Source organism: Rhyacophila brunnea, unplaced genomic scaffold, assembly GCF_057557595.1.
Source record: "Rhyacophila brunnea isolate RB1 unplaced genomic scaffold, BYU_Rbru_1.0 scaffold_7, whole genome shotgun sequence".
NCBI classification, from domain to species: Eukaryota; Metazoa; Arthropoda; class Insecta; order Trichoptera; family Rhyacophilidae; genus Rhyacophila; species Rhyacophila brunnea.
This window is the reverse complement of record NW_028233339.1, coordinates 34507172-34526197: the sequence shown is the minus strand read 5'-3', so window position 1 is coordinate 34526197 and position 19026 is coordinate 34507172. Positions and strand designations below refer to the sequence as shown.

Sequence of the window (19026 nt, the reverse complement as noted above, 5' to 3'; positions counted from 1 at the left end):
CTTGGGTTTATCTATTCTGGAATGGAATGTCACGGTGCTGTCACTAAGTTGCCTAAAAGCGTTTATGAATGACTTTGCATCTGGTCTTATATACATAATTGAAACTATCAGTTTCAAAGTCGGTTACCTCCATATTCCACAATTTTTAATCAATCGCAAAAAATCCTCAAGCACATTATTTAGGACAGCAAATAGAATATTTTATTTTTGCAAAAATATTATTAGCAAACAATTAGAGAAAGCGAATAATGAAATAAAATGACCTTAATGTCATTAAAATTAGTAAAAAATCACGTTTAAGTTTGTCGTAAAATAAAAGACATCATAGGAGTATACATACATATCAGATGTCTCTGGTTGACTGGCATCAGTATCTTTATTGGTGGTACATAGCTTCAAACTCCCTTTGGACAGGGTAAACTTAAACTGTCCAAAAACAGTATCCCTTTTGAGTAAGGTATTGTTTTCAACGGAATCCGCGAGAGCATCCAATATTTCTCCTTCCAAGTCGGGGGCAGAGTTGGAAGGCGAGAGGGACGGAAGAGGTGTCGAGTTCTGAGGTGGGCCAGAGCTGTACCACCACTGTGGAAACCATCGCATCAACATCGACCTGCCTTGCGCCCCCTGATGATCTACTCCCAGACCGTTTCTCTCACTATTCACAGGACCTATAGGTGCACGGCGCATTGCAGCCTATAAATATAACATGAAATTATTAAATTGATATTACAATTTCTCTACAAAAAAGCGATTTAATTAATATTTACAATTATCTGTCACCAGCCTGGCCCTACTGACGGATAAAGACACTTCCATGTTGATCATATTCCTCAGTACTTTCAGACGTTTTCAAACTATTGGATATCACTAGATGACTAGATTTGTCCAGTGAATTCCATTTGAGACTTTTAGTACAAAACTCTATTACATCGCATACCCTTACTTGTTCTCTTATTCAATCTTTCTGTTTTTCATTCTTAAGGCTATACTTCCGGTGGGGCACGGTCTAGAACGATCGTGACTACACGACACGAAGATTGTGTAAAAGACGCGCACAGAACAAAACATAATTTGTCAGAAAAATTCAACATGCGTCCATTTAATGTTATGTTTATTGTTCTATTAGTAATAATAATAATATATTCATTGCATGTTTTCTTTTTCAAGTAAATAGGTACCGTTTTTTAGTCATCTTTACACGATTTAAGAATTAATTCCTCCGACGCAATCACAAAACAAATTGACGTGTTCACAGCTCGACTTTCGCTCTCCAATTGGCAGCTAGTCCAAAATTTCGTCGCACCTATAGTTGAAAATTATTTACTGTTTCACTGAAGTATGCTCTTAAGCATTATTGCCTAGCATGCACCTCTCCATACTACACTGTGGATGTAATAACGGATCTGATAAAACTGACAAATTTCCTAATAAAACATTGTAAATTCCTCCTAATCTCTCGGAGATTTTAAAGCGTGCTTAACAAGACACTTATTAAACCTGTGCCCACCTTTGTCACAGAAACTTATGAATGATTCCTAAAGAAAGCAAAGCTCTACTGTCTGTAAGACAATTCAAGTACAGTTCAATCAAGATTAGGGGAATAAACTAGCTAGATCATGTGAACCACTAAAGAGAATACTATCCAGTGATCGAGTAGGTATCCAATAAATACTACAAATTAATTATATTATGTAATAGTTTCCCATTTGACAGTGACAGCATTACAGTAATTGTATGGAAGCATTATTTAAAAATATAGCGTGCTCACAAATAGATAATTAAACAGTCTGTCAATATGACAATAAAAGAAGGTACTATACCTCTCTCAGTGGTTTTAGTTCCTGAAAAGCTGTCGACCACTCCACTTGGTCTTTTAAAACCTTAGAATCCAATGGTAGGGTTATAGTCGGAGTGATGAGCAACGAAGAATAAATATCAACGTAACGAAGACAAAGCTTCGCATTAGATAGACAAGTATCCCAAGTTGGTTTCGGCAACATAACTGAAAATATAAACATGTAAAAAAAATACGAGGGTGGGTCAATAAGTCCTTAGAAAAGCCGACAGGTGGCGCGACTAGTACTGTAAGCGGTTTGTTTTCATGCAGCGGCACTACCGATTCAGTATGCTGCGAAGTTTCAATCAGATTGGTCGGGTTGTTGTGTGTTTCTCGTACATTTAAAATAAAAAAATTGCTTGTTTACAAAAATGGAGAAAATTGAGTTTAGAGCTGTTATTAAACATTTTAATATAAAAGGGTTAACAGCAAAGGAAATAAAAAATGAGTTGGATTTAGTTCACGGCACATCTGTTCCTTCACTTGCAACTATTTATAACTGGTTAAATGAATTTAAACGTGGTCGTACATCAACAAAGGATGAACCACGCTCAGGACGTCCTGTAGAGGTGACTACACCAGAAATGATCAATAAAATCCACGATATGGTGTTAAGTGACCGAAGATTAAAGTTGAGTGAGATAATTGAGGTTACAGGGATCTCAAAAGGTAGCGTCATTTCTATTTTACATGACAAATTGGGCATGAAAAAAATTTCTGCAAGATGGGTGCCGCGTTTGCTCACAGTCGACAATAAACGCAATAGGGTGGTGGCCTCTAAAGCCTTGTTGTCGCTCATGCAACGCAATCCGGATGAATTTTTTCGTTGCTTTGTGACTGTAGATGAAACATGGATACACCACTATACTCCCGAGACGAAAGAACAGTCAAAGCAGTGGATTGCGAAAGGCGAACCATGTCCAAAGAAGGCGAAAACCGTAAAATCAGCTGGTAAGGTTATGGCTACTGTATTTTGGGATGCACGTGGAATTATTTTCGTTGACTATTTGGAAAAAGGAAAAACAATAACAGGGGATTATTATGCATCTTTATTGGACCAGCTAAAAAACAAAATTGAAGAAAAACGGCCTCATTTAAACAGGAAAAAAATCCTCTTTCATCAGGACAATGCCCGTGTTCACACATGTTTACGATCAATGGCTAAAATTGATGAATTGAAGTTCGAATTGGTCGACCACCCACCGTATTCGCCAGATTTAGCCCCCAGTGACTTTTTCCTTTTCCCAAACTTAAAAAAATGGCTAAGTGGACAACGTTTTTTTTCAAATGAAGAAGTCATCGATCGGACAAATGCTTATTTTGAGGACCTTCCGAAAACTTATTTTTCTGACGGTTTAAAAAAAATTGAGAAACGTCTAACCAAGTGTATTGAGCTCCAAGGAGATTATGTTGAGAAATAAAAAAAAAATACAAAAATAAAAACTGTTTTAATGCTTTTTTCTAAGGAATTATTGACCCACCCTCGTATTATTGCCAGTACCAATACATATTTTAAAAATTGTATATATTCATTATTTATTATAATATCATCCCCAATCTACATGAATATGAGACTATACAGTAAATTAGATTGTAAAAACAATTTATTTACTTTATTCTTAAATCTCTTTTATTGTGTCAACATTGGAGAATTATTAAATTACAATAAATTCAAATTCAAACACTCTATTGATTAAATAAACACATATTGTCAAAAATGGATATCTAATCATAATGGTAATTCATCAGTCATTGAGTATTTTGTAATATCAAATATGCTTACAATTGCTGTCAGGAAAGTGGCATTTCACTGCATATATCCACCAAGCTCGAGGGTTTTTTGCAACGGGAACATTTGGACGCCACTGGCGGAACACTCGTAACCTTCCAATCAACGATAAACCACGAATACAACCAACCATTTGATTATATTGACACTGAAATAATTTGTTTCGAATATTATAAATATATTATTTGACAGCTACCATTTATTCAACAATAATAAGGCACTACGCATAGTCATACTTATGTGAATAAGTGGAAAGAATTTGGACTCTAGATAGAAGGAGTCTAACAGCTTTTCGTATTAGGAATTTTGAAGGCAGTTCTATTTTCGATCAAACAATTGCATTATATTTTGTTGTTGTATTGGTAATAAGTTCAATATTTTCTTCTTCTATTGGCAGTCCCAAAAACAAAATGGCAGCTCGCATTCTGGTTTGAAGTATATTGCTTTGTTTACATAACCAATGTACGCATTTCTCAGTAATTTTCAGTCTTTTTCGTGCTTTTGACTGCCAACATACAATTTACGAAAGAGTGTCATTCCACAGATATAGTTGCTTGCCGACATTGAGGTGTTGTAATGATATTTTTATACGTATATGCCGACCCATGCCTTGGATTTAAATACAGATTAATTGGAAAATCAACATGATTCTGTATTCAGTCAAAGACAAATTCATATAAAATGCCATACAGTTTATTCTGAACATTTACTTACATCAGTTAGAACAAGTGGCACTTCATCCAATGAGAGTTGACAGGTGAGACGGGGGCGAGTGCGTGACCTCAAAGGATTCTCGCAACGTTCCCGTCGCAGTTGAGCAACAGCAGAAACTGGACTCACCACGAATCGGTGCTCCGACTTCTGCATCCCACACATCCGCAACTTAAAAAAAAAACACCATAACCAAAGCGGACTAAGAAAAACGTCACAAAACTTCAATAGAAATTTCAATTTTTTTTAGTATAGTTGAATTGTTAACTATTCAAAGATTAATATTCTATGTTGGCTGTACTGAATTGGCGGCCTGATGTTGACACTCTAGTTTGTAGTTACTCACTGTTTTTTTTTGTGATTTTACGTAGTTGTTCATACAACTATTCCAAATAATGATGGTTCATTATATAAAGAAAAAATATAGAGAAGGTTTGTGTGCAACGAGAATGCAACGCATTTTTATTTCAGATGGCCTGGCAAATAATTCTCTTTAAAAACTAATCAGCACCGCCTGCAATTTGTATTCTTAGTTCAATGAAACAAACCGACTGACAATGTTTAGTGTGCACTATTTATGTTGGATCTTAATAGCCTGCCTCCACTCTTCGCCACTAACAGGTGGCCCTGCCACCATAATAATAGCCGTGAACATCCAACCAAAAATTATTTAAATAATATATATTTATTTCTCATCATTATACAACTAACAGTATAAAAAAGATTGTTATACCTTAATGTCTAGGATAACATGCCGAAAGTTATAAATATTATTGTATTAATAAATTTTATCATTAATATTTTATGTACTTACAGATTGTATTCAAATACAAATTATTGTATTAATTGTATACAAAAAATTAATAATAATATAGAAAATAAACTTACAGCAAGTTCACCGAGAGTAAGATTAGCAAGCATGTCATTTTGTAAAGTCATGCGGTCCCAATAAAAAGCCATCTTCTGCAACTCAAGTAACTTAAATGAGCATCCACCAGACTGACTTGAAGGAAACGTCGTGAAGGTTCTGTGCCAGTTGGAGTCGCACGATTCAGCAGAAAACGACTCCATTATGAGGCCGCAGGAAAAGGCGTTGTTTTCCCCACAAGTAATGGAGTCTTCGTAGCGCAAATGAACATCCTTTATTTTTAACTGTTAAAAAACAAACAAAAAAAATGTTGTAAGTACATAAAACTTTTCACATTTATGTGAATATATTTCAAAAAATATATTCACATAATCTAATATGTAAATTCCTCTCAAGCCTGGGAGTTTTGCCAATGTAATCGGGCTTGATGGCCTGTTGTGGTGTTTAACAAATACTAAAAAAAAGTGTTTTAAAAATCTGTGCATTTTATTAAAAATATCTGATATTAAAAAATCATTTTTAATAATATGTATATATAATAGCATTATCATAAAAAATTACACGCATTCAATGTTGATTCTTTTTTTACCAAAAATTCAATATGACAGAAGGAGACAAAACAGTTCAAAAATAATTATTGTAGTTGTTATTTTGAAGGAAAATATGAAAATTCTTGTACACACTTGCCCTTAAAAGACAATTTTATTATGTTTCATAATGACTTGATTCCAATTTATTATTTAAGACTGTCGTTGATTCTACATTGAAAACATGTAAAACAGAAATCAAAAAAGTTATTGACAAAAAAAAAACAGTAAATAATTACAAAGACCCTTTGAAACATTGAAAAAATAGAAGGATGTATTATTAATACCTGCAAATTTTCAATAATATTTGTAACTAGGCTGGTGCCATAATTCATCCACGATGAAAAGCTTGAGGCGTAATAGCTGGCGTCCGGCTGCGCCTCGTTCTCTGCCCTCCATTGCGCTTCTAACGCATCCAATAAACTTAATTTGTACTCCTGGGCCATAAACTCTTCAACTTCAGTATCCCACTAAAATGATTAAGAGACATAAGATCAATTTATAAATCGAGTTGAACCATTATGGACAGAGACTTGTTGAAGTATATTTTAATCCATGCAATAATTAAAAGTAACAAAGGTTTTTCGCTTTTGTCTTGCTTGGGTTCCGTGATGTCATTGCCAATGATAGATCGATAGTCCAATTTATTTAATAAACGATGTTGACATTTTTGAAATAAATATTGATATCATTTAATTCGTTAATCTTCCCAAATACTGGTCTTCGAGGACAAGTAAGCCTTGAAAGAAATATACGAGAATAGTTCTGGGCAGTATATTGGAGAAGACACAGAGACTATTCACGATCCCCCTATATGTATTAAATTTTCATATTCCCTCGTAAGTCTTATAATGCATATATACTTTAATAAATTTGAAATGAATTAAAAATAGCTTTATAAATACCTACCTCAGATAAATTAACAGGTGTTGCCACCACATATAATTGCTCGATAACAATGACCCACGGTGCAGACCTAATTTGCCGTACTGGGATTTGTAATTTAATTTTGCCAATAAATCCAGCTTGGACTTGTATCGGTACTCCAAATTGTCGTAATGCATCTTTCTTTAGTGGTAGGTTTTCTAGCTCAACTTCCCCTAAAATAGAAACATGTCATTATGTAAATGAGTTTACCTACAAAATTTAGTTCTTGAATTATACTTCCTGCTATACGCAGTTATCAAATGCTTTATGTAGAAATTTAAAAATCAGTAACATAGTTTTGTTCAATATTTCCGCTCGCAAGTGGAACATAATAGCCTCCAAAGAGTAAAATAGGGAATGGCTGTCAACTATTAGTCCATGACAGTGAATCTTGATCAAACATAATTGTATTGAAGAATACAGTTTTAAGCATCACAATGTTGCACTACATACTGTCACAATTTCATTTGACAAACAATGTGTATGATGGTCAAAACTCTCAAGCCACAAAACAAATATTGAAGTTCTTTAAATTTGTACAAACCCAACAAAATATTTATTTTGTATGTTGTCATGTTTCTTTTCGCACTTTACTCAATTAGAACAGCAATAAAAGAACAATAATTTATTGTATATTGCATAAAACATTTTTTGCACCCTGAAAAAAATATTATAAGTACTTATATTTTTATAAAAAGTACACAACAAAAAATTCCATACCTGAAAGAAGGGCTATACTAAGTTGATCGGTGTTTAGATTCTCTACGTACTTTCCGAGATAGTTGTTCAATACCCATGCTACCAATCCTTCCAGCATTTTGGTAGATTATGTCATGGCAACCTTAAGTTGTTATAGAAAAATACATGTATGTCATAAACATCGATGGTTGTTCAAAATCATAATATTATAATGAATGCAAGCATAAGAAACATGCCTTCCGTGAATAAAAGGTGTACATGAATTCATTCATTACAACATAATATGTATGATCTTACCAAAACTATGGATAAATATAAGCTTCTTAAATATTTCACTAAATTATTATATTCGCGCACTATATTATCATAAAATAAACGTCAAGTAACCAGATGACATTTAAACTCAGTATTGCTACATTGGAGAAAATTAACATAAAACAACGCATATTTATTTATGGATATGACGATTCGGTTCAATTTGCAGCATCAAAAGATGTCTACAGCCAATACGCCCAAATGAAAACTACCAACAGTGTGGTTAACGTAACCGCCTAAATTATCAGATTTATTTGATAAATTATTGAAGTCAAATTAAGTTCATAAACAATTTTTGATATAAAATAATATAAATGAAAATATTTTTTAAAGAACCAATTTGATAGTTTATAATCAATTGAAAAATAAGTCTTTTATATTTGGCCATAACTTATGAAAGAACATGGAACATAAGGATATTTCATTTTGACGTGGAGTACCTAACACAATTAATCTTGTACGGAATATTATAATACATCCTATTGTATTTCTATAGAAAAGCTATAATAGTATGGTTATTTTATTTATCGTCTATAGTTTTTATTGATTTATTGGTATGTCAAAGTTTTAACGAATTAATTATTAAAAGGAATTCAATAGCTTTGACTGGAAACATTGGATATCAAATTAAAATATCTCTGACTCAGAACTGTCAAACCGGGAGTAGGGTGTTTATTCAATATAAACACACTATTTCCATCATCTATGTACCTATTCGAAATAGTGTTATTTTCAAAGTGGAGATGATTTACATAATTGGTGTTAATTAATTCAATGAAATGTTTTCGTGTTCTTGGTCGACTTTAACGTACACGAGGACTCCGCTTGTTTTTCTTTCAAAACGTCAAATTGGACGACTTTTACCATGTGTAAATTTAAATAAATTAAACCAGTCCATTCATTCTCACGTGTCGCCAGTAAAGCGCGAGTCGTTACTACACCAGAATCTCTGTAGCGATAATTACCGAAAAATATTCACCAATAGTATAATTCATTCTTCATCACAAGACCCTGCCGCAACACCCGAAACTTCCACCCCAGGAACATTGACCATTCAACAAGCTCAAGAATTAGCATTACGACTTACAGCAGACGAAAGAAAGTTTCTTTTGGATGCTCTGCAAGAATTTGAATCTAAGATCATTAAAGACGAATATGAAGGTAAACAACATGTCATACTACCTATTTATAATAATGATTGCAACCTGTTCATTTGTTTAAATTAAACACAAAGTATGCACTAGAAAAATGGCAACAATAAAACCATCAATACTAACACTACCAAAGATGTTGAAGATAAAGCTTTTGTATATTATGGCTAATATTGTTATAATGGTAAATATGCTACAATATTAACATTTCACACTGCTGTTCATTTGTAGCAAACTATAAACTTGTGTTGGTAAATATACCGCAGATGCCCGCACGAGATTTTATAACTTTCTTTTTAGACCAAACCAAACCTAACCTAACCTAATATAATCTTAGTGTGTGATAATGATGCATCAAAATGTATGAAAATAATATTATTGGATCTAAAAGCATCTGCGCCGACAGAAAAAGGTATTTAATATAATTGTCTACATAGAATATACTGTTGTCGTTAATTAATGGAATAAAATATATAAAAGCTCATGCAGGCATCTGCGGCACAATTACCCTTGTGTTTTTTTATTTATTTACAAGCCTATACAGTTTCTTTTATAAAATTAACCATTGTTTAAATCAATGATTGCTAAACGGTTGCTCAAGAGCTACCTGTAACTGTCAGCACTGTTTTCGATACCTCGCGTAGATACGCGTATGTAATTGATACATCTCAGGTAACCTTATTTATTATTTACTTTAATAATAATATGGCAGAGGAGATTTTAAAAATAGTAAATTGTGAGACCTACATTGTTTGAGTAGCGCTCTGAACGAAGACATTGTTTTGTTATACTTATTTATGTGAGTCCTCGTTAAACTGCGAACAAAGTTAATGTCATCTTATAACTATTTTTGTAATTTGTATTTGAAGTGTTTTATTTTATTTGAGTACTTATGTCATATTTTATGTTACTGAAAATCCCATACCTATTCTTATTTATTTTACATTTATACAGTAATAAAATATGCATTTTTACTAATTGTAATATTAGCCAGCAGTAGCATGTAATGACTTTTGCTCATGGGGATGCTGTTAAAAAAATATATATTATATCACTATTATTTGCTACATAATATCTGGTTAGGGTTAGGGTAGGGTACTACACCGTTGTAACTCTGATATGCTTGTTTTTAAAATGTTTATACTATAGGACCTTAGGAAGAAGTAAAGTAAAATTCACCGCGTGATTGCGCCATAAATCCCTACAGAATATTATAATAGAATACTTTCTTCGCACTTTTCTTTGCTAGCCAGCCAATATGTGAAATAATTAAAATGATTTAAATATGTACGCCTACGGTGGCCGCGCGGCATAAGCGTTGGACTACAAAGCCGTGGGTCCCAGGTTCGAATCCTGGGTCTGGCAAGTACAAAAATTGTTTTTCAATTTGTGTGTGTCAGGGTATGGACCTAATAGGTTGAGCAAGTGGCTGACATCCATTCTCTCGTAAAAAACAAAATCCACTCTGTGGAGGCCCATATGATCCTATCAGGATCGGACATGGTCGAAAAAAAAAAATAAAAAAATATGTACGTATACATCTGTAGGTGTAGCTCTCATCTTATTGAGTTTGGAAACCAACGGTTTAGATGAACAATCGTGTAAACTATAGAATTACCATTATATCTTGGCTACGGACGTCATAACGGTGATCTTGGAAACTACGGACTCCCCCACACTTTCAGATATTAATCTACCCCACTATAGTTTGTAACACTGCATACGGCGCTATAAAATCGTAGCCATGATATGATGGTTCTAGTATAGCTAATAATATTAGATAAGTAAGTAATTAACCAAAGCAAACTCATCAAGAGCGGTCCACTCTGTCTACACTTATTTACAAACAATGCATTCAGTACTGCCAACACATAGAATATAAAATTTGTCTATTCAACCATACTTAAAATATTCAATAATCACTAATATGTGTGTAATATAAAGAATTTGATATGCTTCCTCTTTAGTAGTCCAAACTCGGAACAATACTTTATTTAATATTTAATATGTGACAGGGAAAATTTGTCGACCAACAGCAGTCAGGAGGGCCCTTCATGTCTTCATTGAGCAGCGAATTGACCTCGGCTAATGATGATTATGTCTACAAAAGTTTTATTAAAAACAAAAATGATAGCATTTTGTAATTACTGTTTCAGGGCAATTGGCAGCTCACAGATGGAGAAGTAAGTTTGGGCGACCAAGCAAAGTTCCCAAACTTGGCGATGTCGATCCGACAGGTTCATTTTGCCCGGTGCCCGAGGATTGGTTGAAAAGGAAATACGGTATGTGCACACTTACTATATCTCAAGAAATTTAATATTTAGCAGGTGACTTTAATTTGATGTTCGTTGTTGTAGCCAACATCATTCATTTTAAAAACATCTTCAGTATTTATTATAAGAAATTGTTTTTAGCTCTCTTGAAAAGTTGTTAAAATGGTATATTCACTTTTACCAAAACACGGAGGACATTACCTATAATGTTATCACGTTTATGTACAAACATACAAAATGACAATTAATATTTTATTATTAATATTACAGCAGCTACAGTTCCACCCCCATCGACCAATGACTTATTCCACTGTAAGTATTATGTATTTTCTATGCTAAACGAACTTCATCTCATCGTGTTCCATTTTAATTAAAAATATTGTCAACTGTAAGGAATATTTACTGTATTAAAAATTTGATGTACAATCTTTCTCAATACATCATCGCATTACCAACTGCTGTATCTGTCAGTATCGCTAGTTGCGTGTAGTTTCTGCAGTCCCATTTCATTTTAATACATTTAATACCTGGTTTTACGTTTTTGTTTCCCATTTTGTGTTATGTTTGAAATATTCAAAATTAAATAAAATTGCATTATTATTAAAATTTAAAATCCAATTTATTTGAATACTATGTAATATTAATTTAAGAGAAAAGGAACATTCTCTAGAAGATGAAAGAACCTGTTGACATAATAATATGTTCTTAAGCGATTATTGTATGATTATTAATTTCTTTTATTTTGTTAACTGTCAATTCATGGTGGAACTGCATTGTATTGTTGTTTTTATTAAATAAAAACAACAAGTATGATTATTAAAAATATTTTTTTTATTTCAATAATTATTTATGTTTTCCCTTTACTAATGTTTTTGTCACTTCCTTCAAAAATGAAAAATCGCAGTTTCACAATTATAATACACAATTATTATTGAATGCCTCGGTTAAGAATATCTAAGTAAATTACTTTATCTGATTTTTTTTTTGTCCACAGAGACAGTAACTTTATACAAACGTAGAAAATATACAAATGTACTTAGTTGGCTCTCATCATCATTCAATTATAAACTGACTATTAAAGTTTTCAAAAGAAGTTACACGTTAAATTGCATTGTATGGATGCCATCCGAAGGCATCCTATAAAAATAAAATGGTCACCGAGACGTTTTTGGAGCCCCAAAGGGATCCTATTTCGTGTGTTTTCAAGGTTGAGTGATTGTATGAATATCATCACAAGACTTTCTCCAGATGATGTGAAAGAGATGTCCGATGAATTTGTGCGCTGTCCTTTTCCTTGTCATGTTTATTTCGTATTTTTTATTAAGGCTGGATTTTTGTAGAGATGTCTTCATGCTCAATTCTTTTTGATAATTATTATATATTTATAGTTTTTGTATAGGTAAGAACGTATATGACATAGTAAAAATATTATATAGAGAGCATCATCAAAATTTCCAAACAGATGACATAAACAACATTATCTAGCTAGATCAAAGAATTAGGATAAAATACACACAACGTCCACGTACATCATTTTTCAAAACAATCACGCGAGGTTGGTAGCATCAAATAATGCCAACTGCATTTTTTTGTTTCACACTGTTTAGTACGTAAACGATGGTATGTTCTCTATGGAGTCTCTAATCTCTTTGATCTATATAGAATACTTGGCATCAGGTGTGTCAATATGCTCTATTAATAACATGAGTATTGATTTTCTAGTGTCTGTGGCGAACTCCATCCCATTCATTGGCTTTGGCTTTCTTGACAACTTCATCATGATAATGGCGGTAAGTTTCTTATATTTCAGACTACATTTTTTTACCATATCCACACATTGGACACAACACAACATAAGAGTTGAGTATAATTTTTTTACAACCAATGGGATGAGAATTTGTTAAGAATCAATGATAGTGTTGGGGTAAAGAGGGGAAAAGGGGTGAACAACAAATATAATGATGCAAGTTTCTCATAAAAATGCTTTCTTTAATCTTACGGTCCTTTCAAAACGAGTATGTATCTCATAGTCATCTTTCAACAACTTGATGTTTTTTTTGTCAAGAAATTTATCAAAATCTCATATTGTGATATAAATAATATTATAACTATTATTAATCATTAAGGACACTAATACCTCCCTTTACGGCTAAGATGTGTTCCTGGAAATTTTGACATAAAGACATAATGGGACATAATATTATATAATATAACAAATCATTTATTACCATACAAATCCTGAAAATTTCGATAGAATCACTTTAGTGGAAATTGCATTTTATTTATTTCACATTTATATTTTCATTAAAGAAATGCATTTTTTATGAAAAAGTACTTTGAAGTTAAGTAATGTCACCTGAATAATTCTTATCATGTGTCGTTTGTTGAATTTTATGATGCAGGTGTTCGTGACTTGTTTTATTCTGCATAGACCAAATATCTCCATATCCAATTGCTTATTTGCTGAAAGTTTTTTTCCAAAAATCCAAAAACATTTTTTTTATTTTTAATCAGCCACCGCAGCACCCCCAGATATAATGTCCACGAGCCGCCACTGGATATACATACTCACATTTATTTTTACGGACACAGTACTTTTTCCGATGTCAAAAACAAATAGAAAAGTATTCTTTTTGGCCATATATTGAAAAAAATCGGGCTGTAAATAGAAATTAAACCCTAATTAAAAAAGGCTATAGTGGGAATCTGGCAGAAATCATGATGAAAGTATAAATTTGATAGTGGATTCAAAAGCTTCATTAAAGCTTCTGCCTCACTCCCTTGATTTTCTGGTTGTTTTGTGATTAATATAATTGGAATTGAAATTCAGGGAGACTATATCGACCACATGCTCGGGGCATACATCTGCATCTCCACAATGGCAGCAGCAGCTCTGGGAAACACATTCAGTGATGTGATCGGAATTGGTTCTGCTTATTATGTTGAACGGTTTGCCGAGCGGATAGGCTTTCAACCTCCCAAACTAACTCCAATACAGCTCGATATGCCTGTGAGCCGAAGGGCTTCAAACTTGGTAAATAAACATTTTAATTTTACAAATTAATAAATCAGAAGCCTTCGTTATATGTATCTCCATACAATATTTATTTATGACACCATCATTGTTGCCAACTGTCATTCACAAAAATGTGCCAGATAGGGTAAGAAAATAAGCCAGATGTCAGAAAAAAATGCGAGATTTTCTCAAAATTCAAAGTGTCTAGAAACTAACATTTCAAAAAAATATCTCATAATTATTATCCTTTTTTTAACCAAAACAAAGATCGAAAAATAACTTTGTATTCAGCAACTAATAAAATTCAAAATTAATGCACGCAAAAAATTTAGTCATCATTTTGTATGTCACATTCATTATATAAGGTACAAAAGGCCAGTATGTTAATTTTTATGCAAAACTGTTTTATTATAAGAAGTTTTAGGCTATCTGAGGTATCGAAAAACGTTAGATTTAATGCCATATGTCAGATGCAATATTTCCAAGCTAGATGCCTATTCAAAAATGATAAGTTTGCTATGCTGGACACCATTCTCTTCAATAATAAAAATATTAACTGTCAGTGTCAGTCATCAAATCGAGTTTCAATATTGGGACCATCCCTAAAATAAATTTTGATATAAATAAAAAGGATTTCAAGTTATACACATTTATATTTTTATAAAAATCGATGTTTTTTAAAATAAATATAAAAAATATTAAAACGATGAATTAGTCAAAAATTTAAACGGTCAAAAATTGAAAACTTAATAAACTAAATTTTAATAATAAATATGACCATAATATATAATGTAATAAGATATTATGACCCGCAACGAATTCACATTTTATTACATTTTTTGACAATTGTAAGTTTATCTTTGAATTAAAAAAAAAAAATCTTTTTAATGTTTTCAGATACATATTTATTAATTAATACAGTTGAAAATGTAAATTATCAAAAAAAAATCTCAAATTGCAAGCTACGTATTTTTCAGCTAGGTTCTCTGCTGGCATGCCTCTCCCCCTTAAGTGAACAGTATACATGTTTGAGGCTTTTACGGTTGTTTTTTATCGTAGTAGATTTTTTGGTTTCCGTGTGTCCTTTCCTCGACGCTTCGGGCTCATTGCAGAGCAGATAATGACCTCTGCAACGAGCTCGAAATGTCGAGGAAAGAAGGAAGAAGGACACATGGTGGAAATCCAAAAATCTACTACAATAACAGTATACATATTAAATATATGACGATGACCCAATCACATTTATAATTTTCAAATAATCTCTTTTAATTGGTATTTTTAGTAAAGTCGTTTTAATTCAAATTTTTATATAAAAATATATATCTACCTATCATTAATTGTGTACTGTTTTTTCATCACTTAAATATTCGGTCACATTAAAAACAATAATTTCTTGTACTTGTCTTTGTAAAGGTTTTTTGCAATACCCCGATCGAGATGGGGTATTCATTGTAAACTGTAAATATACTATTGTATCGTGTAAAACAGACTTTTCACACACAGATGCAGCATTTACGCTCACAGACGTAGAGTTAGTTAGTAGAGTACGTGTGATTCTACGCAGGTCCGTTTCTAAGTTGTTTAGCTATTATATTTTTTCTATCCACAGGGGCGAGTTCTTGGAATCACCATCGGCTGCATACTGGGAATGATTCCGTTGCTGTTCTTGAAGGAAGTAAAACCGAGCGAGACAAAACAAACGCCAAGAAATGATATTATTAGCGATTAATATAAAACAAATATTTATGTTCTGTACATGTTACAAACTTCATGCTATGTATTGTAGACAATACTTTCTATTCTAACTAGTACTTAACATTTTATATTTAACTGAGTTTTACATAATATATCTGTTTTATATTAGGTATGGAACTCTATGCACATAGACGCTGATTCGATATTCTAGATTAATAAATTTATGTATAAGCAAAATATTTTTTGCTCTAATATTATTGTTACCATTTTATATTTTAATAAAATTAATGAATCCAAATTTATAAGGTAAACTCGTGCTTTGTTGTATGATTTTTATATCAATAAAATATTGATAATTTTAACCTACTATATCAGGCAGTTTTACTTTCAAAGCCTGTAAATACTTCATCAATTTTTGTGTTCAATCTGACCGATGTAAGTTGTGAGTGCCATGCATAAGTGAGTATATTTGAAAAATATAGTGGAACCTCGATTATCCGGATTATTCAAAACAAACACAAGTCAGTTTTCTGAAACGTTTATTTTCACGATTTAAATAATTATTTTGAATGTTAAGCCCCTTTTACATGATTCAGTTTTCACGATCATTGCGGAGGAATCACCCCCAGTGACCCGTGTAAACGCACATTCATCAAAGAATCATTGAAAGTGATCATCCGGAAGTAAATGAAGTTGAACTAGTTCTACTTTTTGATCACTACGGATGATTCCGATCACACATATCTAAACTATGGTTTGGTCAGGCAGGGTTTAATTGAATTTTAAAAACTAACCAGCACCATCTGCATAATATTGTATTCTTAGTTCAATGACAAAGTTTGGTGTCCACTATTTATGTTGGATCTTAGTCTACAGCCTACCTCCACCCTTCACCACTGATATGTACTAATTATTGTTAAGATTTTCTGAAAATGAGAATATGTGTGATACATGGCAGCCAACGATAGTAAATTCTTGAGATCCATGTATTTGGTCAAACTATAGTTCTTGGAGAATATAGTTATATTTATTTATTATATTATATTTAAAATTTATAATAATTTGGTATTGCTATACTATAAATATATATAATGGCATATAGAGGTGTACGTTAGGCATTGCGCATAAATACAGAAACAGGATCGAAAGGATAAGGGAGCAAATGATAGTATGCGACGTAATTAAGTATGCCAAAATTCTTAAATGGAGATGGTAAGACACAAGACAGGATGGCCGTTGGATGAATGTGATATTCCAGTGGTACTTGAGAGAAATAAGACGACCGAAAGGGTGCCACAAGGTATGCTGGATTAACAAAATATTTACCGATACCTTTTCTTTCCATATGATATCCCTATGATGATTTTCATTGATTTGAGTAACAGTATGGTAAGGATCCCGGTTATAATGAAGTGTCAAATTATTTATTCGACTGCATTATTTGATAGTTTTTCTCTATTTTACCCTTTGTCAGTGATTCTCAACAAGGCTTCACGAAAGAAAAGTAAATATTAATACTTGTAAGCAGACCCCCCTATCTATCGCAAAAATTAAGGGCAGTGTGATGCTATATAGCAGCGTTTCTTAAATGATATTCTGCGGAGCCCCAGGGTTCTTCGACAACACTCAGCATCATGTGAAGCACTGATGGCGACTCCCTTTTGTGGTAGACAAGTAACATGTGACACTCGCCATATTGGATAAACCAATGACATTAATATGGACGAATCATCTGGGGAAAAAAATGACACTCACTTTATTGTCGGGTCTGCCGAATGGCATAATCTGTTCTAACGCCATTACAATAAAGGTGATATTGCTATAAATTCCTGATGCTTTTTGTTGGGTCTGCCGAATGGTTCGGTTCGAACGGGTTCGCTCAAATGAACATTGACATTAGAAACACTGCTCTAACGCCATTACAATAAAGGTCATATTGCTATAAATTCCCGATGCGTGAAATCGCATAATGGAACTTGCGTGACGTCTACCTATGCGAATTTACTTGCTAGCTACTGTATTGAGTGCGTCATCCATTAATAATGTCATTGGGATAAACACATACTTTTATTAAAGTAAAGAAACATTAAAAATGTGAATTGAATCATCATATCACATCAAATTGTATCACGTGACCATAATATTTTTATTGTTGATGTAAAATAGCACCTTTCACTTCATTTTTACTATCAGAAGAAAATTTGTGATGTCTGTTTATCTCACTTACTCCCCCCCCCCCCTTCTGGGAGCCATGTTTGCAAATATCACTATCGAATGATCCTTGTCCGGACAAAAAAAAATCATAAGAAATAGAAGAAAAATATATTATTGAATGTGTCAATACTTTAAGAATGTAGGTACTGTGTCTCATATAGCACATTTAACTTGTTTTATTTATATATTTTAACTTATTCGAACATAATTGTGACTAAGTTTTTATTATGTATTCTACAAACAGCAAGCATTATTCGTCATTTATCTAACAATTCTGACAATAAATATCATTAATTTATATAAACTATTTCTTTTATTCAACGAATAAGACATGATTTGAGAATGTAACATTCTATATACTGAATATACATAATTTAAAAACATTACGTCCACGGTGGCCGCGCGGCATATGCGTTGGACTATCATGCCGTGGGTCCCAGGTTCGAATCCTGGGTCTGGCAAGTACACATATTGTTTTTCAATTTGTGTTTGAGTCAGGGTATGGACCTAATAGGTTGAGCAAGTGGCTGACATCCATTTCTCGTAAAAAAAAAATCTGTTATTACAAACCTCTACTCTGTGGAGGCCCCCATATGATCCTATTAGGACATGGTCGAAGAAGTCAAGTATGTTATAAAAACTAAATAATGGAGTGATCCACGACATCGGTTAGATATACTAAAACCGATAGCCAACATTATAACGCAATTCGATATGCATTGTAACAACTACTAGTTAAAACCATCATAGTTCAGTAATATGCCCGCAGCTTAATTGGAAAAGTATACTAGCGCGAATCCAGCAGATACAGGGTCAAATCCCGTCGGGTGTCGTATTTTTTTTCTTGTATATATGCACAAGATGTTTTCAAATTATGTATATTAATCTACATTTTGATGCAATATTAAAAATTACAGTACTCTCTCAGTAATCCGCCGCTCGAT

At 32.8% G+C, this 19026-nt stretch overlaps 2 protein-coding genes across 2 annotated transcripts in view; one reads left to right on the top strand and one right to left on the bottom strand.

The window, feature by feature from the left end:
- The window catches only part of Vps13D (vacuolar protein sorting 13D), a 61038-nt gene extending 53223 nt beyond the window's left edge, over nt 1-7815 (bottom strand). The window contains exons 1-9 of the mRNA XM_085957582.1: nt 7716-7815; nt 7440-7560; nt 6702-6892; nt 6080-6262; nt 5226-5489; nt 4341-4508; nt 3621-3774; nt 1821-2002; nt 341-693 (exon numbers count right to left, since the gene is read on the bottom strand). Of these exons, the coding sequence (XP_085813708.1) occupies nt 341-693; nt 1821-2002; nt 3621-3774; nt 4341-4508; nt 5226-5489; nt 6080-6262; nt 6702-6892; nt 7440-7536 (1592 nt within the window). The 5' untranslated portion in view covers nt 7537-7560; nt 7716-7815. The remainder of the gene's footprint in view (nt 1-340; nt 694-1820; nt 2003-3620; nt 3775-4340; nt 4509-5225; nt 5490-6079; nt 6263-6701; nt 6893-7439; nt 7561-7715) is intronic.
- Nucleotides 7816-8373: 558 nt separating this feature from the next.
- Nucleotides 8374-16239, top strand: LOC147064772 (uncharacterized). The gene is made up of 6 exons (XM_085958049.1): nt 8374-8894; nt 11041-11166; nt 11428-11469; nt 12880-12947; nt 13988-14191; nt 15783-16239. Exons 1-6 carry the CDS (start codon nt 8513-8515, stop codon nt 15900-15902), a joined length of 942 nt encoding a protein of 313 aa, XP_085814175.1. The 5' UTR covers nt 8374-8512; the 3' UTR covers nt 15903-16239.
- Nucleotides 16240-19026: the final 2787 nt, after the last annotated feature.